Source organism: Eutrigla gurnardus (assembly GCF_963514095.1).
Source record: "Eutrigla gurnardus genome assembly, chromosome: 4".
Lineage (NCBI taxonomy): Eukaryota > Metazoa > Chordata > Actinopteri > Perciformes > Triglidae > Eutrigla > Eutrigla gurnardus.
Genome location: NC_139918.1, coordinates 24,650,330 through 24,672,958, shown reverse-complemented (window position 1 = coordinate 24,672,958; position 22,629 = coordinate 24,650,330). Strand labels below are relative to the sequence as shown.

Below are 22,629 nucleotides of genomic sequence, written 5' to 3'. Positions count from 1 at the left end.
ACTTTGGCTCCGCCCCATGAGCTGTCAATCACAACAGAGCCAAGAAAGCATGATGATATTACACCTGGAGAAATAGTTCCTCAAAAGAACTGAATTTCTAACGTTCTACCAATTCTGCTGTTACAATCTGTTATAATCTACTGTTATGATGAATTATGATCTACTGTTATGATCGTTTATGATCTACTAGTTATAATCTACTGTTATGATCAATTATGATATACTGTTATAATCTACTGTTATGATCTTTTATGATCAACTAGTTATAATCTCTTGTTATGATCTTTTATGATCTACTAGTTATAATCTACTGTTATGATCTACTAATACAATCTCCTGTTCCGATCTTTTATGATCTACTGTTCCGATCTTTTATGATCTGCTGTTATGATCTGTTATGATCTACTGTTACAATCTGTTACGATCTACTGTTACAATCTACTGTTCCGTTATTTTATGATCTACTGTTACAATCTGTTATGATCTGCTGTTACGATCTTTTATGATCTACTGTTATAAGTTACTGTTACGATACTAAAACGATCTCCTGTTACGACATTTTAAGATCTACTGTTACAATCTGTTATGATCTGCTGTTACGATCTTTTATGATCTACTGTTAGAATCTACTGTTACGATCTACTGTTACAATCTACTGTTCTGTTCTTTTATGATCTACTGTTACGATCTGTTATGATCTACTGTTGTGATCTATTGTTATGATCTACTATAACAATATGTTGTGATCTACTGTTACTATCTACTATAACGATCTGTTATGATCCACTGTTATGATCCACTGTTATGACACAGCCAGGTGAGATTTCACGTGTCAGGAGCTGCACACTAGCTGACATAAACACCAACTACACTTGCGTGCGTGCATCCGTGCATGTGTGCGCGCACCAGTGTTGGTGCAATGCAATGCAACCCCCCCAACACACACACACACACACACACACACACACACACACACACACACACACACACACACACACACACACACACACACACACATACACACACACAGCAGCGCAGCCATGGATGTATTACAGCACGGAATGTGTGTGTGTGGCTGGAAGCTAGCTCCGTTACACGGCGACACTCGGCTAACGCGACCCCCTCGGCCGAACCGGTCCGGTTACCGGTTCCCGGTTACCGTGCCCGAGCCGCCGGTGGACGGGACGCCGAACAAAAGCCACATTAACGAGCCGTCTGGAAAACAAGAAGAAGAAGGGGAAAAAAGTCCCGTGTGTCGTGAACGGCCTCGGTACCGTTCAGTCGGTGGACAGACACACAGACAGACACACAGACAGACACACCGACGGACAGGTTAGCGTCACAGCAGGGCCGGTTAGCTGCTCACCTGCACGTCCCGCTCCGCGGCACAAAGGATGCTGCTGCGGCGGCTCCTCTCCGTTCGGTGGATGCGTCTCTCCGGCCTGACAGCATCCTGTTCCCACAGCCAGCAGCCTGTCACGCTGCACGGCAAAATAACGGCCGCTTCCGCTCGTCACTTTCACAATAAAAGCCCGATGTGTGGCTAACAGTAACTTGATTACGAAGTCCGCCGACAGGCTCTACAGTACAGTAAAAGAGGTTAGTGGACAGGTTGATCACGTGGTCATAGTTGTCTCTCGTGTCTATTCAAAAGCCTACATGATGTGTGATATGTAACAGTACAGTCAAAATATGCTGTAATCATTATTGTGGGCTGTATTTTGTCGCCCCCTGGTGGCCAGCAGAGAGAAGTAGAACCATTTCTTATAGACTTCTATACAACCAGAGAGGAGTCGCCCCCTGGTGGTCAGCAGAGAAAGTAAAGTAAACTCTACAATCAGACTTTTTTTACAACCACTTGCCTATGAAGAATAAATAAACTCCTTTCCCGTGCTTTTGTTTTGAAGGATTACATCACATATTTTCCGGGTATGGTTGCGGTAATGGCGTCCAGCTTGACGCAGCTGCCAGCGGCTCAGTCTCCGCAACGAGGCGGATGGACGCGGCTGAACGGGGAGAGCACAGCGGACCCGGCTGCTGTTTCCCGCCTTTTACACAGTTTCTACACATTTACACTCTAAACACCGACATGATCAACGTGATCGTCTTCACTACGTCAACACGACTCTACGTCTTTCCTGTTAAATCTGAGAACATCCCATTGTTAGCCAGTCGCCCCCCTCCTCCGAACATGAATGGAGTGGTCCGGTCATTAAAGGGCTAGTGCGTCTGGTCTTTGACAGATCTTCTTGATGCTAAATTAGATTTGTTGAGATCTCCAATGACGTCGTTTACAATTCATTGTTATAGTAATTAAACACAGATTATTCAGTTTCTTATCAAAATGCACTTTTAAAAATCACTGAATCCTAGGAGGAACCAATTGTTGTCTCCTGGGTCTGTGGTCCCCCAGAGGTCTAGATAGTAGCTCACATTAGTCCAGAGACCAGACCAGACTATGTGGAGAAACCAGAGACTGTCTGTGTTCCCCATGAGGTCTAGATAGTAGCTCACATGACTCCAGAGACCAGACCAGACTATGTGGAGAACCAGAGACTGTCTGTGGTCCAAACAACAAGGTCTCTGCTGTATTTATGTCTAGATGACCTTATTTGGAGTGTTGATGGAGCAGCTACAATGTTAGCATAGCCTAGCACCCATCAACCAGACTCCATTCAGAAAACCAGCATTTTAAAAGTAGTTATCTTGTGGTCTTCTAGACAGACCTAACAAAGCATGACTCAGCACTTTTTTCTGATCACCATCATTATGGAAATATTTCAGCATCCTTTTCATCCGGTTATTGATATTAAATCACAGATCAATACTTTATTCTGGTTCCTCAGCTGTGGTGAACCAGCCCACGTGGGTTTTGCTAGATCCAGTGGATCCAGCTTGGTGAAATCCACCGAGCACCTCTGGATGATGTCATGAACCCTGACAGGATGGGGTCTGGGTTCCTGGTGGATCTGGGACTTGTACAAACCTCCTGGATGTCTGAACTGACCGGAGAAGCTTCCAGAGACGGAGACGAGCGAACGTGTCGAGAGTCAGTAAGTGTCTCACTGCTTCGGTGAAAGACAGCGCTGTTTCTCTGCCATGACAGACACACACACACACACACACACACACACACACACCCTTACACGGCTTCTGAGGCTCTGTGTTGTCATGTGGGCAAACCCCCTCACTGTTACCTAGCAACGGTGGAAAACCAGGCTACAGAGACAGCATCCCTGTCATCCCAGACTCTCACACAGGACGAGGCCGCGTGCACATCGTTCTGGAAGCGGAGGGCCGTCCTCCATCATTCCAACACGCTCTGATCGGATCCTACAGGCCTGTAGAGACACAAACCCTGGCCCGGAGCAGAACCTGATCCTGGTCCTATCAGAGTCCACCCCGCTCTGCATCATCACAGTATCTTCACCAGGAGATTATGAGTACATTCGTGAGGGAGCATCTCTGTCCGATCATTTTCACAATAATTATGACACTGATGTCATGAGGAATGTCACCACCTCCGAATGTCACCACCTTCTAATGAGGTGCAGCTAACGACATCAGATTCAGTTTGGTCAGTTTGTAAGGTTGTTAATTATATTTGTATTTATTTTTTATCATGTTATTCTGCAGCTAGAGACGGACTGAAGGGTCTCACCTCCTCCTCTCGTTGTCGGGGGATACACCTCCAGATTAATGTGGTGGTGACAGGATTTTATGGTATCCAAGGAAACCAAGTGGCACTGGCACACTTACCCCATGAAGAGGGCGTGTGTGTGTGTGTGTGTGTGTGTGTGTGTGTGTGTGTGGGAGAGAGAGAGAGACAGCGAGGGGTTGTGAGACTCGTTAAGAGCTGAGAAGCGTTTCGACTAAATGTTGTACTTGTATTTATTTTAAATAACCACGATTTAAAAAAGTTAAATCAGAACATTTACTATCCTTCAATCTTTCCATCTGTCCTTTTTGAGGCTGTAAAGGTTTTATTTTATACATTTATTATATTTATATTATTAAATGTTTGTTAGATGTTCAGGTCGTCCGTCTGTCTGAGGGATGTTCTTAAAATCTGGCCCCGAACATACAGCCGTACTTGAGGATGACCTGATGACATTTTGGAGGTCAAAGGTCACATCAGGACAACAAAGAGGCTGTTCAATGTGTTCATTGAAGCACACAGACATAACGTGAGAAGCACCAGAGGGCAGCAAACACACAGGAACAGTCTGCTTGTATAGAAGTCTATGAGAAAATGGTCCTACTTCTCTCTGCTGGCCACCAGGGGGCGACTCCTCTCTGGTTGTATAGAAGTCTATGAGAAAATGGTCCTACTTCTCTCTTGATGTCTTATCTCAGTAAACATTGTAAACATGAGTTTATGGTCTCAATCTCTAGTTTCAAGTCTTCTTCAATCCAGCATGATGTTCATTTATGCTGATTCATGTTTGAATCCTGAATGGAGGAGACGGACGTTGGCTGTTGACTGAAGACGAGCTCGTCGACCAAACCCTCTCTGAGTAAACGCTGTGGGAATAATAACAGTTTATGTTAACATTCAAGGGGGAGGGGAACATACAAACCGCCGTGATGTCACAGTGAGATCAGCGAGGAATGCTCTTAACGTAAGCGTAATGTAGTCTGAAGTGTGTTCAGGGACCTTCCCACACATTCTTCAGAAACACATCATGTTGTTCTTGTTGTTGAGGAGCAGATGTCTGATGTTGAAGTTGGACCGGAGGTCTGTTTAGACAAGCGAAGCTTCCATAACATCCTGAACCCCAAAACTCCAGAACATCCTCCAGACGCGTCCATGTACAGAAGACCAGAGCCGACGCTGCTCCTTCCACATGTACAGATTTAATAAAAGAGATCTTTTAACGTTTGAACTGCAGAATCTCCTCCAATCAGAACCTGGACGACCATCTGAGAAGATGAGCTCACTGATTGGACCACGTCTACATCTTATACAGAAGACCCGCCTCGTCTTCACATGGAGCCAAACCCAAAACAAAACAATCAACATTCACTTTCTGGAAACAACTGTTTTGCCCGAAGCTTCATTATTGCTGAAATGTTGCAAATAAGCTGAAACCACGTCCAGCTGTTTCTGATCACCGAGACAAAGAACACAAAGACCAACTGAACACAAGATTCTGCCAGTCAAACGTTCGCCCCCTGCAGCCTCGTGATGTTCAGCCACGTCTCCTCAACACTACGTTCCCACAAAACAAAAAGTGTTTTTAATTAAGGGTCGATGGGGGCATATTTATATACACATTCATTTCATTTTGACGAATCGCAGATGTTTCTAACGATGGTCTCACAAGAAGGGAGGAGGTCTTTGTGTTGGACGGGTCCAACGGACACGGGACTCTCACCCAGGAGACCGTCGGCCGAGTCCCTAAACGTCTCCACTCGCTTATTTTAATTCATAGATATATTTATTTCAAACTATTAAAATATGCAAATGAATAAACAAAAGGATATATATATATATATAAAATAAAATTATATAAAAAGAAGAAAAAATATATTCAAAAGGGATAGGAAGAAGCCTTGTCAAGTCCTAATCCTATTCTTCACATTTAACAAATGCAAAATCCAATCAAATGAATTAAAAGGACAAAAAAAAAAACTGCTCCAATAAAGATATTAACAAAAAAGGATAAAAAAAAAACAAGCGCCATTAACATCTGTGAGATTTACATTATCCTTCCTCATTTCTGTACTTTTCAAATATATATCTTTTGTAATGTTTTTTAAATTTCATTATATTTATACTTTGTTTACTTTTTTTAAAACCCAGCCCACAAATGGAAATAAACATCCTTTTACATTTAAGTCCGTAGCTTAAATCATTTAACAGACGTAGTAATACGAGTACGAGTGTGACAGGAGGGTCAGAAACACAGGACTTTCACCCAGGAGGCCACTGTCCGTGTCCTGGGTGTCAACGGTGAGTTACATACTTGCCTTAACTTAACTTGCATCACAAAGGTTTGATTTTTTTTCTTACCACGTATTTTTAATGAACATGTTTGAAACTGCGATGGAGCCTCATAGTGAGAACCAGTTGCATAACCCAACTTTGTGCCCCACAAGACCCCAAAGTAGTCCACAAGAAGAGGTCCAGACATCTGGTCTGTGCTGGGCTCGGCCGACTGCCCTCCTGGGATCAGGCAGCGCCTTGCTCCGGCATCTTACATCGGAGACGGCAGATTAGGAGTTATGAGACGGCCAGTCTGGAGAACTCTGAGTTTTTTTTATGAATAGTGTAATATTTCAGCAGAAGGTCCTCCCTACCTCGGGTGAGGGGGGGGATCTACCAGCGGTGATAATCGTGAGAGGAATGCCAGTTTCCTGGACGGGAGGGAGGCTGAGCTCACATCTGTTAGTTCATATTAAACAACTGACAGGAAGTGGACTCGGTGATGACCAGGTGGTCAGCTGACCCAGTCACTGTCTCCTGCTCCCAGCTGACCGATTCTGTCATCACAACAAACACGAGTTAAACCACTGGAGGGATTTAAAGGAATGTTCCAGATGTTTTACACTTTATTTATACATTTACAGTCTTAAACCCGGATCATCGTCTGCAGGAACCAGAAAACTCTCAGTCCCTGTTTCTGGAGGACCAGTTTTTTTTGGTCACTTCTCAGATCTGAAGAGTGAAGCCAACCCTGGAGGTCCTTAAACTGTCGTGCTCTCTGCTGGCCACCAGGGGGTGACTCCTCTCTGATTGTATAGAAGTCTATGAGAAAATGGTCCTACTTCTCTCTGCTGGCCACCAGGGGGTGACTCCTCTCTGGTTGTATAGACGTCTATGAGAAAATGGTCCTTCTTCTCTCTGCTGGCCACCAGGGGGCGACTCCTCTCTGGTTGTATAGAATTGTAAACATGAGTTTATGGTCTCAATCAATGAGATTGTGGCCGCTGTACCTCTGTGTGTGTTGTTATCAGAGCATCTCCTTAGTTTGTTTACATAGCTGCTGCAGCCGTGGGTACCTTTGATTCCAGGTCCTAGCATGTTAGCATTCCTCGCTGGTTTACACACAGCTAATGTAGCGGAGCGTAGCGCCCATCCTCCGCTTCAAGAGGCTGGAATTCATCTCATCAATTTTCCTGCTGGTATCTGGTTGTGGTGAGGGGGCGGGGCCAGAGAGGTGACCAACCAGAGCAGAGTGGGCCTTTTGGGGAGGGAGTGGCAGGTGGCTTGAGAAGAGCTGCAGATCGTCTTTAAGTGATGTTGATGTATTAAAGGTGGATATTTGTCCGATCATGAGTTTGTCATTGTACAGTTGTAAAACACAAACATCATGACGATGATGAGGAGCGTTTCCAGAGAAGAAGAACAGCTTATACTCTGGTTTCACCTCCGTGTTGTTGACTCAACGTTTAATTGAAGCCAAATGTGCTTTACGACTGTGAACCAGATTCCTGTGTAATGTGAAGCAGAGTCGCCTGGTTTCATCATTCTTCTCTTCCTTTACCACAGTTAATGTTCAGGAAACACACTCACTTTAACTCGAATCCCCCAAAACTAACTTCAACGTGGTTTTGACATTTCACCACGTGTTCAGGAAGGTTTCCTACTTTTCACTCTGCAACGTTAATTTAACCAACAACCAGATTAATCAAGAATGTAAAACTAGTTTCAGGCTTTTTTGCTCATCAGTCAACTTCACCAGTAAATGCTGTTTCAACATAAATGCACGAGTATAATTTACATATAAACTATAAACAACCCTGAACAACAAATGATGTTCCCATACAACTTTATTACTTAAATAAGTAATGAAGCAGGTTTAAGGCCTGATCCTGGTCCCGTTTTATAGTTTATTTCTAAATCATAATCATAACAGTGATAAAGATGCTTGACAGAAAATATTTTACATTCAGTCTACATTTATCATTCACACACATTCACGCGTTCTCATAACGTAAATCATTACATTTTACTGTGAACGCATGGTTTAGGTTAGATTTCGTTTAGGTTAGGTTATAGGTTTAGTTTAGGTTTAGATTAGATTGAGATTTAGATTATGATTGGTCAGGTTAAGGTTAGATTAAGTTTAGGTTTAGTTACGGTTTAGGATTAGTTTAGGTTTAGATTAGATTGAGATTTAGATGATTAGGTTTAGGTTAGGTAAGGTTAGGTTTAAGTAGGTTAAGGGTCAAGAACAGCTGGTGCCGGTTTTGATGAGGGTTTCCAGGAAATGAATGTAAATCAGTGAAATGTCCCCAGACGTCATAAAAACCCAACTGTGTGTGTGTGTGTATGTGCATATGTGTGTGTGTGTATGTGTAGAACAGTCACATGGTTCATAATTGCTACCAGGAGGTTTCCCTGCAGCGTTCCCACGTTCCTTTGTGGTTCTGCAGCAGATCTCCGATTGATCCGAATGTTTTTACCTTAAAAAGATAAAAAATAATTTCAACAAGTTTCCAGAAATACTTCAGCTGGTATCTTTGTGAATACTTGTATATTTCCACAGTGTTTCTTCAGCCCCACATTCCTCGGCTGCTCTCGTCTCCCTGAGGAGAAAAGAAAAACAGCTTGAGGCCGTTTTCCAAACATCAAACAGGATTTGTTGGTTTAAAGCAGCAAAGTTTAAAAACAATAATAAATATGAAAGTTACAGGAATGAGTTTGAGGATATTCTGTTATTATAAATCTAATATTCTGTGTGTCTCTCACCCAACAGGTCTGCAGCTCTTAAAGCATCCGCGAGAAGAGGGACGGCGGCAGTGATGTCATAATGTCCTGACCTCACCTGGGCGCTGTTATTGGCTCGAGGCCTCGCCGCCGCCGACAGGCCGCCGCCCAGAAACGTCCCGAACAGCGAAACAAGCTGAGAACTGAGAAAAACCACACAACACACTTTAATTTGTTATCCAGACCCCATAATCCCGTTGAAATGTTAATCTCATTACAAGCCAAGACTTTACAAGTTGCACAACAACAAAAACTGAAACATTCACGTAGAGAAAAAGGTTGGAGACGTCGTCATTCAGAGCTCAAATTATCCTAAATCCTGTTTCTAAAAATCTTACATGTACGACGGCGTATCAGGGCCACTGGAGGAAAAACCCAAAAATACACAGAGCCGAGAGAGGGGGGCGATATTCAGAGAGAAAAAGTCACAAGTTTGCACGTTTATTAAGTCGCACATTTGCTAATTTATTACGATGCTAACAACCAGCATTTATGCTAGCTAACTTCCCATGAATGTACATTTATTTTTCTAATGAATACATGACAAAGTGTGACAACGCCTCGTTAAGGTCCTTAGGGTGATGATGTTGATGCTTATTGTTGGTTTTATTTATGTTGTCATCTTATGGGTGTGTATTGCTACTGACCTCCGATCAGCTGTGGATACGAATTAAAGTGCTGCACGGCTCCGTTCTGTGGTTTAGAAGACTTCCTCAGACAGACGAGTCACACTTCTCTGGGATGATGATGATGATGATGATGATGATGATGATGATGATGATGATGAACTTTTCTCTGAGTCATTGCTTTAATGTAATATTGGGTAATAATGGGCATGTGAAACCAGGCTAGGTTTCCAGCGTTTCCAGTGTTGAGTGAGTTTAGAAGGAGATGATCCTGGTGGGCTAAAAGCCAGTACAGAACAGGACCTGGAACACTTTTGGACAAAGGTCTATCAGTCGTCAAGGCAACAAGGCTGTTTGGTTTCCACAGAAACACAGTTGAATGCACGAGCAGTATGAGGAGGAAGAATCAGCTGTTTGTCTCCAGTCCGCCTGGGTGGGACCCCGGCTAACGGGCTGCACATGGTCCTGGGAGTCCACATGGAGTCAGTCCACATTGAGTCAGTCCTCATGGGTCTGCCAACCAAGTTTTACAGTATGAGTCCGAGGACTTTCACGTTCTTAATCTGTGCTTTGGTGAAAGGAGGAGTAGCGACTGAACTGACTCCCCCAGGCAGACAGACAGGCAGGCAGGCAGGCAGGCAGGCAGACAGGCATGTGGGAGGGACCAGCATGCGGAACGAGGCGGATCCCTGAACCGGCCCCCCAGATCCCCCGTTTACAGCTCCCACACTCTCTGTCCTGTTGAGCAGAACCAGTCCTGGGCTGAGCTTCATCCAACAGGAACATCGTGGAAACATGGAGAACCTGAAGAACCTGAAGACTGTGATCTATCTGGGAGTCTGTCTGTCTGCTGGGATCCTCACTCCTGCAGGTAAGACCACATGGTAGACAGACAGACAGACAGACAGACAGACAGACAGACAGACAGAGAGAGAGACAGACAGGCAGGCAGGCAGGCGGGCAGATAGATAGATAGATAGATAGATAGATAGATAGATAGATAGATAGATAGATAGATAGATAGATAGATAGATAGATAGATAGATAGATAGACAGACAGACAGACAGACAGACAGACAGACAGACAGACAGACAGACAGACAGACAGACAGACTGACTGCTGCTAATAGTAGTTGATGCTGTTCCAGGCAGACAGACAGATACACAGGTAGACAGTTGATGCATACAGTTACAGGTTGGCCAGCCACCTCAACGATAAAGCTCTGTCTTCCTGCCCCGCCACAATAAAAGTCCAGGGATCTACTTCTTCAGTGGTTCGGTGGATGTTTACATGTGTTAAGTGTTTCTGTGTTTACCTCAGCATGACTCAGCGTTTTCTCTCAGATACGTGGAAGTTTAGCAACTGAAGAACCAAACACAACGTAAACACAACATTCTGGAGAACATGAAGGAATGTAACGGAATGTTCTGGACTCATTATTTGCATTAACAGCATTTTGAAGATTCTCCTCTGGCTCACATCCAACTGTGCTCCCGGCAGTGTCTGACTTTAATTATGGTCTGTTTGTGAGAAACAAGAGGCTGATATATACGTGTTATATATGAGTTGTATACATGTTGTATACATGTTGTATACATGTTGTATACATGTTGTATACGTGTTGTATATGTGTTATATACATGTTATATACATGTTTATTACAATAACAAAACAGGAAGTAGAATCTTGAGATATGAACGTTGTGTCCATAGAGACGGCCGAGCCCAAAGCTGCCCAAAACGTCCGCTGGGTCTCTCTGGACTTTAAAACCGTCCTCACCTGGACTGCTGAGCCGTCAGACTACAGGTTCACCGTCCTCTACTCCAGGTACACAAACACACACACACACACACACACACACACACACACACACACAGGAAGGGGCTGGGTCCTGGTCTTGTGCATGCTGGTTCTCCTCTCGTTCGCACCTGGTTCTCCTTTCATTCTTACCTGGTTCTCCTCTTATCTCACCTGGTTCTCCTCTCGTTCTCACCTGGTTCTCCTCTTGTTCTCACCTGGTTCTCCTCTCGTTCGCACCTGGTTCTTCTCTGAAAAAATGAAGGAACGTAGAAAGCTCATCAGGTTGTCACAGTGAATAATAAACTCAGAAATAATCATTTTGATGGATCACCAGCCTTTTCTGTCAGGTTTTATTACTATTTATTGACTTATGTTTATCTTCATTTGCTCCCTTTATCAGGAGGATCAGGTCAGAGACAGAAAGAGTGGTGGGTTTCTGTTTATTTATCTGTTAATAAGATTGAGCTGTTTTGTGTGTTTTGTCATGTGACCTTCAGCGACGATGGTGATTGGTTGGAGAATCCCGACTGCTTCCAAAAATCAGAGTCAGAATGTGATCTGACTGTCCACCTAGACCTGCGGGACAGGTAGGAACCAGAACCAGAACCCGCTCGGCCCTGGATAATACCTGGAGGTTCAGCTACTTCACATTCATATGTAACTTCTGATGTTATATGATATATATATATATATATATATACATATGCATGCTGCATGTATGTGACCCATCCGTCCACAAACCCATGTCCATGTCGTCCTGGTCGACAGGTCCTACATTGCTAAAATCCAAACAGAGCCGGCGATCTCGGACTACGACAACGTCCTGGAGGAGTTCCCTCACGCTTTCTCGCCAGACTTCAACCCATACAAAGAGAGTAAGTATCCATATAACACACTTCAGTGTTGCTAGTCTTCTTAAAAACAACGTCTCCAAGGGGGGAAACATATTTTTTCCTGTTTGTTCATGACGGTTTTAAACACGTGGTTAAATAACAAAATGTCCTGGTTTTACTTGAAATTAGTCAAAAGGCAGCAAAAGTACTAGAAACGTAACTCAAAGGATGTTTAGTTTTTTTGTGGGAAAGTTTTAACGTTTTTTGGAGACCAGGCTCAACCCCGGACCAGTTGACCCGAGTTGCTCTCACATGGTTTGAATCCGTTTTCATTGGTCAAAGAAGGCAGAGGCTGACATTTCGTGCCAGAAACAACCTCACATCCTTCAGCTTTATGACATTAAGTCCTCGTCACCAGGTAACATCAGTGCTGTGAACTTCACCGTGGCGACCATCAATGGCGGCCGAGTCCAGATCAACATCTCAGATCCTCTCTCTGGGGTTCATCGTCAGGGGAAGCAGCTCAGCATCAGAGATGTCCTGAAGAAAGACCTGAAGTATAAGATCAGCTACTACAAGTCTGGAAGTACGGGGAAGGTACACGAAGCTCACTGACAAAACGCTTTCCTTCCCAAGACTTTCCAACATTTTCCCATGTGACCTGAGCTGCATCCTCTCTGCTGACCACCAGGGGGCGACTCCTCTCTGGTTGTATAGAAGTCTATGTGAAAATGGTCCTACTTCTCTCTTGATCTATTATCTCAGTAAACATTGTAAACATGAGTTTATGGTCTCAATCTCTAGTTTCAAGTCTTCTTCAATCCAGCATGATGTTCATTTAGTACATTATGGTCCATTTAGAGTCCAACAGACCAGAAAGCAGGGGATGCTTTAGGGGGCGGGGCTTACCTGCTGATTTACAGGTCATGAGTGATTGTGATATTTCTTGTCTGGCAGAGAGACGTCATATCTGACTCCAGTTTAGCCGAGGTGTCTCAGCTGGACGCGGGAGAGAGTTACTGCTTCATGGTGGCGGCGTTCATCCCCTCCAGACCCAAACGCAGCCAGCAGGGGGCGTGGAGCATCCAGTACTGTACACCAGGGGGCGACAACATCGCAGAAGGTACCACAGCTCAGACTACCACGATGTTCGTGTACCGCGCCTGTTATTTCACCCAACAAAAGTACTTATTTCAAACTGAACCACCTGAACCCACGAGTCCTTCTGTCGCGTCTGTAAACGTGAAACGTGGGTTTGGAAGCGTGGTGGAACTTTATTTTGAAAAGACACTATATACAGCATCTTTTATTCTGGTGGGCGTAGGTGAGGCTTTAGAAATCAGAATATTTTCGGCGTCCTGAAGAGTCACATCTGGTGTCCTCGGTCCTCATGTGATGGCTCGTTACGTTTCCACGACGACACACTTGGGTAATTTTTGTCCCGAAGCGTCAGCTTCCTGCTGGGGGGGGGGACTGTAAGTTTGGATGGTTTGGACCAGGTTTGTGTGGAGACCAGATGTTAGACCCCTCTAAAGTCTGACTAAGACTCTCCTTGTCCCCACAGAGCTGACTGTGGGAGCGTGGGTCGGCGCTGTCTTCATCCTGCTCACGGTCCTCATCATCATCGTCACGGTGACGGTCCTCTGCTGCAGATGCTGCCGACAGAACCGCAACCAGTCTCAATCCTCGGCTCCTGTTTAGTGTGTGTGTGTTCCTGTGTGTGTGTGTGTTTCACAAGGAGCTGGCCTCCATTGTTCCTCTCTCTGTGTGTTTACATTACTCTGCTCTTTGTTGAGAGCTCTGACAACAATCATCCTGTTTTGAGGTTAAAGGCAACATTCAGACAGAGACCTGTTAGTGAAGCCGAGGCTGAAGGTCTTTAACGGTGACATGCTCTCTACTGGCCACCAGGGGGCCATTTGCGCTACCAATGCTAGTTAGCTACTAAGATGACTTTAACACTTGGCTGTTAAGTTGACCATCAATAATAGAAGCTAACTTTGTTGCTTCACACCAGAATCCACATGGATCCAGATCCAGTAAGGGTGCTGGTCTGCTGGTTGTGTTCATCAGATCCACCTGTCCCTCCTCCACAGTCCAAATATGGTCACTTCCTTCACTGGTGGCAAAAAAATATACAAAATCAATGGGTTTGTTAAGAAAATCAAATGTTAACCAGAAGATTTAAAATGTGATTGAATGAGACTTCATGTGTAACGTTCCTCCATCTTCATCTATTCTTTCTTCTAACACTGTTTCGTCTTCTTCATGATGTAACTTTAGAAGTTAACTCTCAGGACCAAATACATGTGACCACTAACAGTTCAGTAAACAGAGCTCGTTACTGCCACCTAGTGGGCGCTCCTCTGAACTATAACAGCAGCAAACTCATCTCTACAAATCAATATTCATCTTCAGTCTACTAACAAGTTCTTTTTTGTGTCACAATTGTAACTTTTGTTGATCAAAAGGACAGGAAAGCAATAAAACATAAAAATGTAAATGTTCTCCAGATCTTGTTGTTTCCAGATATTGTTTTCTGTCAGTTATTCGTTATTAAAGCTTGTCTTTTGATTAAGAGGAAAATGTAAAAATGGTTACTAGGTCATGATAGCTGCTCAATATACTATGATTACTTAATTTTCGTCTTAATTCGTCACATTTCTATAATTAAGCTGCTTTTTTCCGCTTTATTATTATTATTATTATTATTATTATTATTATTATTATTATTATTATCTATCTATTAGCATTCTATTATATTTTATATAACAGCTATCTGCTCTCTGATAACAGGTATTATTTCACGTGGATTCTGTTGTAATTATTGTGTCTATGAATCCTCCCCCGAGCTTTCGTCCTGTTTCCTGTTGAAAGTTTTCTTTTGAAGGAGTTTTCGGTGATGGAGGATGACGTCAGTCCTCGGAGGCAAAGTTACAGAAAAAAATGGAATTGAGTTAAATTAATCAGGTCACACAAACGTTGCTCAACATGCCTGCTGCAGTTACAAGGTTGTTTCCGTGTGTTGCGCTGCCCCCTTGTGGCCCGAAGAAAGCAAGTGTAGCTTTAACTTTCTAAGTCACAGCAACAGAATCTCTCCGTCCTGTTTGCTGATTAACAAACCAACAAACCAAAGCATTGGAATCATGGAGGAATTTTATTTCTTAGTTTTCCGACACAGAACCTCACGTTTAGACAACAAACACGACATCACAAATAAATATTATTATCGTTACCAGAAACCACAGAAGTTCTTTTGAATTTCATTTCACTCGACCATGGCTTTTAAAGTGCATCATAGAAAACACACACACATGAATGAATGAATGAATGAATAAAAAGCTCCAGAATCTCTCTGCAGATTATATTACTGCTTTACATCTTTTGTTTTGGATTATGTCACATATTGGAAGCAGCCTGTACATAAATAAACGGATCAATACAAAAATAAATAAAGATGTCAGAAACAAGAAGGAATTCAGGCTGTAAATAATAAAGCTGCATGATAGGAGATGTTTCTTGTGCTACATGTGAAACATTCCAAGATGAAGCAAACAGAACTCGTGGTTTCAGCTTCGGAGGTTCAATATAGACGTTCGTTGTTTTATTATTAAGTTTCTCTTTTAGGAAACTGGAGGTAAAAATTGGGGAAAATGTCATTAAATCATTTCTGTGATGTTCTCATATCCATGAATGTCATTTTGACAGTTTTCTTCTGAATATAAAACAGAAACTGGGACCAGCAGAAAGATGCGTTAGAGGTTTCTAAGGAGAACCAGAACCAGGCCACTGGTTGATGTGAAGGAGGCCTGGTGCATTATGGGATGGATGAACTCGAGAAGCACTGACATCACACGGTTAAATAGTGAGGATACATCACAGCGGATTATGTCTTCATCATTTGTGTTGTGCACAAGAACAGAAGTTCTGCTTCACAGCTTCCAGAATAACAAATCCTCTTCACATTTACAGGTCAAAGTATAAATAATTACAATAATATTTAATAATTGCATCATACGAACCGAAATCACACATCCTTCAGCGTGAGAGGACAGAAAGATCGGCTTCAGACAGCTCGTTACACTACATTTCTACGTCCGATCATCGTTTCCACGACCAATCGCTGTTTCTACACCGGATTAACATTTCTGTCTGATCGACGTTTCTACGTCCGATCATCATTTCTATGTCCGATCATCGTTTCTACGTCTGATCGGCTTTTCTACGTGTGATCGACAGTTCTACGTCCGATTGGCGTTTTTATGTCCGATCAATGAATGGTTGCTTCTACACGCTTCACAGTGTCGTCATGCGATCGTGGCAAAGAGGTTATGAGGTAGACATGAAACTGAATGTGAACTGAGGCCGGGTCCAGTGTGAAGGCAGACTGTCTGGGATGTTTATATTCATATATTTATATTCATGTACGATATTCACGTCTGTATATGTGTTTGTATGAACTGGTTACCTGGGATGTATTGGTTACACAGTATTAGTGCACTGCTGGTCAGAAACAGAACTTACAGTTTCAGTCCATTTTGGTTGACTCTCACGGCTCTCATTGCTTCCAGCAGCAGGTAGACGCAGTTATGACGCGCTGACAGCAAAAACATGAAGCAAAGTTTGACACGATTACATGCAAAGTCCACATAGCCGACACAAAGCCGAACGGACGCAAATTTACGAACGGACAAATTTCGTATTTGCGTGAGTTGGTGACGATCGGCCAACGGCCAACACTTCAGCTGCAGGTCGAAAAAAAAGGAATGATGAAAAACGTTTGACTTCATGTGGGTGGATCCTTTCGCCAGCCAGACCCCCCCACCCTTTCAGTCCATTTCCGCCAGGCGAACAGCGCACTCCTACTTCTCCGTACTGTAAAGTAGTCAAGCATTGCTTGTGCCAGATCCGACCTGATGGATCCGACCTGGTGGAGCCGACCTGATGGATCCGACCTGGTGGATCCCACCTGGTGGATCCCACCTGGTGGATCCCACCTGTGTCCCAATCCCATACGTGGTAAACAGTGGGTTTGGTTTAGAGCATGTAGCGCGTTGACGATGTAAATATCAGGTGGCAGTACGCTCACTAAATCTGCTCGACTTAAGTGCGCTTTTAATGTTAACTATTGTCCCACAATGCAACACACAAAGGAAAATAAAGAAGCTGCTCACAAAAGTATAAAACAAAAACTACGACAGTCGATCAAGTCGACCAAACCGTATGATTACAGAGTTGGTTTGTTTCTACCTCTGATACGACCGGGAGTGTTACTGCTACGTTAGCGGTGGTGACGTCAACACTTCCTCCGACCTCCACGCAGGTGTTGACTTCGGGTAACGAACAGTGGTGACCTGGGTGAAAGTCCTGTGATTGTTTGAAGCATCCATCCACCCCGACCTCCTCCCTAAATGAACTTTTGTTTTAGACTACCTCCTCTGACTTCCTCCTTCGCTCCCGTCATGATTTCAACGCCGAACAACAAACGCGTGAATACGGGTCGTATGAGCTGCACGTACAAATCACCGGGGATTTTCAGGGAATGACAGTTTGCGATAAATACCAATATAAATATATGTACTGTAGCCCAAATGATGCTGGACTTTACAGTGTAAAAATAAACCTGTGAGTGCCCTCTAGTGGACAAATTGGCATTTCTGCCGGTTTTGGTACTAATCATCCTCCTTATTTCTGATTCGTATAAATGTAAATGATTCTATGTCTACTGTTTTAGCGTGAATGAACTTTCACGTTTTCAGTGCACCGTAGCTTTTCACGGCTGTAAATACGTAAAGAAAAAGACTTCAATGGCAGCTCGGAAAACACGTCAACTATAATATACTCTAATACATTGGCAGTAGTCTTTCATAGTTTCACAGCAGGTTGATTTGATTTTGGAATTTGCACCAAACAGTTAAGGAAATCATTTGCTGTGTCTCAGTTTGTGTACTTCTGTACTATGAGAAACTGGATGGCACCTTCATGAGAGTCTAAAAGTTGAGTGAGAACACTTCACAAGAGACCTGTTCAAATTGATAACTACCCGCTCGCAATTTACGCAAATTAGTAATCATTTGGTGCTACAAATGCTAACACTGCTAGCTAGCTAACATCAGCAGTGCTCAATTTCAGGCAATACTACCTCGCTAAAAATTCACACAATACGCAAGTACAAATTATGTATAGCAAAGTAGTATACCTCAACAGAGGTATCCGAGCTGAAACACAGCAAACGTCTTGTATACAAACTAAAACAGTCAATGTTGGTGCATAGTTTGGAATTATGGGATGGAACTGGGACACTGATGTAGCGTTACTCGTGTGGAGGCCGTTTAACACCAACCGTCTTCAGAGACGCTTTGTTTGGTGCTTCTGATCGTAATGTTCATGTATGAAGTGCGGCCAATAATTTAACACCCACTGAATCTCTTTTTTAATTGGCTGACCTGCAGGTAGCTCCACACCTTCGGGCAGTGATGTGCAGGTGTAGTTGCAGGTGTAGTTGCAGTAGTAATAGTTGGGGGGTTTAGCTCAGGAGGTAGAGCGGGTTGGCTGGCAACCGCAAGATTGCCGGTTCGATCCCCGGCTCCTCCTAGCTGAGTGCCTGGTGTCCCTGAGCAAGACACCTCACCCTAATTGCTCCTGACGAGCTGGCTGTCACCCTGCGTGGTTGACTCTGCCGTCAGTGTGTGAATGTGTGTGTGAATGGGTGAATGTCAGTCATTACTGTAAAGCGCTTTGGAGAAAAGTGCTATATAAATGAGGCCATTTATATAAATGAGGCCATTTAGTAGTTGTAGTTACAGGTGTGGTTACCCGAACCGCAGGTGTGGTTGCAGGTGTGGTAACCTGAACTACAGGTTACAGGAGTGGTTGCAGGTGTGGTAACCTGAACTACAGGTTACAGGTGTGGTTACAGGTGTGGTAACCTCAACTACAGGTTACAGGTGTGGTTGCAGGTGTGGTAACCTGAACTACAGGTTACAGCTGTGGTTACAGGTGTGGTTGCAGGTGTGGTAACCTGAACTACAGGTTACAGCTGTGGTTACAGGTGTGGTAACCTGAACCGCGGGTTACAGGTGTGGTTGCAGGTGTGGTTGGCAGTCGAACCAGAGCTGGCAGGTAAACCTGTTGCTCATGTAGAAAGCACCTTAACGGAAGTGATGACTGGAAACACCGGTTACCATGGTGACGGGTTAGATATGAACTCACTGCACAATCCCACCAAACTCTTCACATGGTCTCCAACTAAAGCTACTGACGAGATTATCTGAAAACCACAATAGCAGAGTATATCATTTATATAAATTTTTATCTCCACTTAGACATGCTCAACAACAAGCTCAAATCAAAAAGGAGAGATTATTTTTTTTACTGTGGACTAAATAAGGTGGAAGGAAAAGAGGGGAATCTTTACGTTAGAGAGTAGAAGGACAGACGGGCGAGTTGGCAGCTGATATTGTGAATAAATAACATAATTCATTTGGGGTAAAACCTCCAGGAATTAGACCATGCTCATTCCATATAGTGTTATTACAGCCATCAGGTTTACTTCATGGTGGTGATTGGATCTCAGTTCGTCCCTCGTCCTTTTTACGTCTCGCCTTCCTGATTTTAATTTGTCCCGTTAAAAACATTAAAAAAAATATTGCAAGAACTAACAGCAGTACGATCTCTACCTTCCGTTCATCACCTCCTCCTTCATCTCCACGTAGTCGCCCGTCCTCTAACACACACACACACACACACACACACACACACACACACACACACACACACACACACACACACACACACACACACACACGCACACGCACACGCACACACGCACGCACGAGTAGCAGTCGTGAGAGATCACTTCAGGTCGATGCCCTGAGTCTGGGACTGAGCCTTCTCCTTGGCCTAAAACACAAGAACAGACCAGGACATTAGAAATACATTCATTGATGTTGATATTTAAGGAAAGTGTTGTTGAGAACAAATTGGATGGAAATTTTAACCTTCCTGTTATCAGAGCCGTTTCTTGCTTTTGGGGGGCCCTATGCAAGATTCTGTTTGGGCCCAACACAATAAAATGGGGGGGATTCCAAAGATGATCCGTGGAGATTCATCAATCTGTTACACTTTAAGAGGAAAAGCTAAATTTGTGAAAACCTCTCTCAAATTAAAATTAAACATCTCAAGTTGACCTACAGAAAATAATAATAAAAAGGTAGAAACAACGAGGCACCTTTGTGTCAATAAATGCAACAGATGCATTAAAGTCAGTCATCCCATCATACCTGTCGGCAGATGTAAAAAGAAACAAAACTAACTTGCAGCTTGGGCCCCCCCCAGTGGCTGCTGGGACCCTATGCACCGCTTAGTCCGCTTATAGCTAGAAAGGCTCTACCCGATATCTTTGGGGTCAATGTTTGACCTCTCTCATGTGGAGCTCAAGGTATCTTTTGTAAATCGGGCCGATTATCCAACAAGGGTAAACGTTACTCAAAAAGATCATCACATGCGAGTTGGGTCGGTGTGGTTTAAACTCACTCTGAGCGAGGGCCGAGGAGGCCTCACCGGTCTGACGGGTACTCGTACTGGTTCTGCTACTGGGTTTGCCTGCCGTCTCTGCAGAGGCTCGAGGTCGTCGGCCACATCGGGACAACCGATGTAGCCTCCAGCCCCGAACACCGAGCCCAGATCCCCTTCCAGCAAGGGGTGACCGGCAGGCGCGTTGGAGGGCGCAAAGTCCCGGTGGGCCAGGGCCATGTTGAGGGTGTCGGCCATGGTGGTGTTGGTGGTCCCGGCGTTGCTGAGATCCAGTCCCAGCAGGTCCTCCAAGGCCACGTCGCTGTCTGAGCTGTTATTGGTGGTGATGACCTCACGTTCTGGGTCCACGAAGCGCTGGTTATTGTTTGCTTCGGGCAAAACCTCCTTACTCAACAAGTCCAGCACCTCCTGGTTGTCATGGCTACCGAAGTCCAGCAACTCCTGGTTTTCATTGCTCCCGAGATCCAGAAGTTCCTGGCCATGGCCACCAGAAACTATCACTTCCTGATTTTCTTTGCTACCAAAGTCCAGTAAGTCTCGGTCGCCATGGCCATCCAAGTCCAGCACCTCCTGGTTTTCAGGGAGGGACAAATCCAGCAGTTCCCGGTTACCATGGCTACAAGTTTCCAGCACTTCTTGGTTGTCGTAGTTACAAGGTTCAAGTAGTTCCTCATGGGCGATATTGCGATATGGTTCCACCACCTCCTGGTTGTCATGACTACAGAGATCCAGGAACTCCTGGTTTTCGTTACTAGGCAACGCCGTATTGTCAAGCCGAGAAGAGTCCAGCACCTCCTGGTTTCCGTTGTTACACAGATCCAGAAGTTCCTGGTTATTGTGGCTGCAATGTTCAAGCACTTCTTGGTTTTCGTGGGCGTGAGGTTCCAGGACTTCCTGGTTGCTATAGTTACAGGGTTTCTCTTGCTCGCTGTCGTCATAGGTGCAAAGGTCCATCGTCTCCTGGGTCTCAGTGCCACAGAGGTCCAGGACCTCCTGGTTCTCCTCCTCAGGGCTGAGCTTAAAGCCATAAGGGTCAGAGTCCCGCGCCGTTTGGGAGGAAGTGATGTCGAACCCAAAGTGATCAATGTCCAGTTCCTCTGGTTGCGTAGAGGGGGGCTCGGGGTCAAAGGTCAGATCGTTTTCACTGGGTTCTGGGCTCAGTTCGGCTTCATCGGGGTCCAAGAGGGTGTGACTGGAATGTTCTGGACTGAGTTTGAAGCCGTACGGGTCGAAGGAAGACTGGCTGCTGGGCTCGTAGCTCAGCTCAAAGCTGAGCTCTCCATTGTGATCCGGGTCAGGCTGCGAGTCTGGTGGGTTTTGGGGAGTCGCGGGGCTTTGGGGCTCCTCTTCGGCATCGCTGACCCATTCTGCCCCCCGATTGGAGGAAACATAACAGGACAGAGTTTGCTCGAGGTCCTCCGTCCAATCTGGTTCCAACAGGACTTCCCCGAGCTCAGGGAGGGCCTGAGCCAGACCAGGACCTGGGGAACAAAATATAACTGTTGATACTATGATGAACAAAAACAACAAATTAACCACTTAAAAGTAAAGAAATAATCTCCAGTCCACCCAGTCCCAGACCAGTTAACCTACCTGGTTCCAGGCCGGTGGTGGTCTCTCCACCTAGAGATCCCAGACTCTGTTCTTCTATGTCCGAGGGAGGAGACAGAGCACCGAGGTCCAGCTCATACCCGTTAGGGTCCGACTCCACAGAGTACTGACCCTGGGACCTCCAGCCCTGGACCGGCTGCGGACCCAGCTCCTCCGATGAGCTCTGAATAGGTTTGAACCCACGAGAGTCGTCGCCCGCAGCGATGGCATCCAAGTCCTCTCGGCTGTAGCTGATCTCGATGTCACTGTCCTCGTCGGGGAACTCGGACTCGAAGCACTGAGTCCCCGTGGAGGCCTTGTTCTCGGCGCAGGACAGACTGGTGTCAGCCTCGTCTCCGCCGCCATTCCCCGGCCTTGCGTCGGCGTCGCCCTCTGTCTCCGGGAATAAGACGTCCGCCGCAAACGGGTCACTGCCTTTGAACGGGTCCGAGGGGAATCCACCTGGCGAAAAAAGAACCAATCAGAGCGGAGGAGTCAAACTCACGTCCACAGCACCACATGAAAACA

General features: G+C 44.8%; 3 protein-coding genes across 8 annotated transcripts in view; 1 reads left to right on the top strand and 2 right to left on the bottom strand.

Annotated features, from left to right (window-relative positions):
* Nucleotides 1-1,482, bottom strand: part of fam110b (family with sequence similarity 110 member B) — a 17,141-nt gene extending 15,659 nt beyond the window's left edge. Inside the window, 1 exon segment of the mRNA XM_084006772.1 lies at nucleotides 1,367-1,482. The gene's annotated coding sequence lies outside the window, so the exon portion shown is untranslated.
* An 8,355-nt stretch (nucleotides 1,483-9,837) lies between these two features.
* Nucleotides 9,838-14,483, top strand: LOC311011692 (tissue factor-like). The gene is made up of 7 exons (XM_084006798.1): nucleotides 9,838-10,213; nucleotides 11,056-11,170; nucleotides 11,641-11,730; nucleotides 11,912-12,018; nucleotides 12,395-12,573; nucleotides 12,934-13,099; nucleotides 13,541-14,483. Exons 1-7 carry the CDS (start codon nucleotides 10,138-10,140, stop codon nucleotides 13,675-13,677), a joined length of 870 nt encoding a protein of 289 aa, XP_083862924.1. The 5' UTR covers nucleotides 9,838-10,137; the 3' UTR covers nucleotides 13,678-14,483.
* A 4,320-nt stretch (nucleotides 14,484-18,803) lies between these two features.
* Nucleotides 18,804-22,629, bottom strand: part of LOC311011672 (uncharacterized protein) — a 12,263-nt gene continuing 8,437 nt past the window's right edge. For 3 of the 6 annotated variants that reach the window (XM_084006746.1, XM_084006744.1, XM_084006745.1), the window contains 3 exons: nucleotides 22,105-22,563; nucleotides 20,512-21,992; nucleotides 18,873-19,878 (listed from right to left, as the gene is read on the bottom strand). In XM_084006746.1, coding sequence (XP_083862872.1) covers nucleotides 19,831-19,878; nucleotides 20,512-21,992; nucleotides 22,105-22,563 — 1,988 coding nt within the window. In that variant the 3' untranslated portion in view covers nucleotides 18,873-19,830. Of the gene's footprint in view, nucleotides 18,826-18,872; nucleotides 19,879-20,511; nucleotides 21,993-22,104; nucleotides 22,564-22,629 lie in introns of those variants that run through there. The other 3 variants (XR_014596927.1, XR_014596928.1, XM_084006747.1) reach the window with 3 other exon arrangements.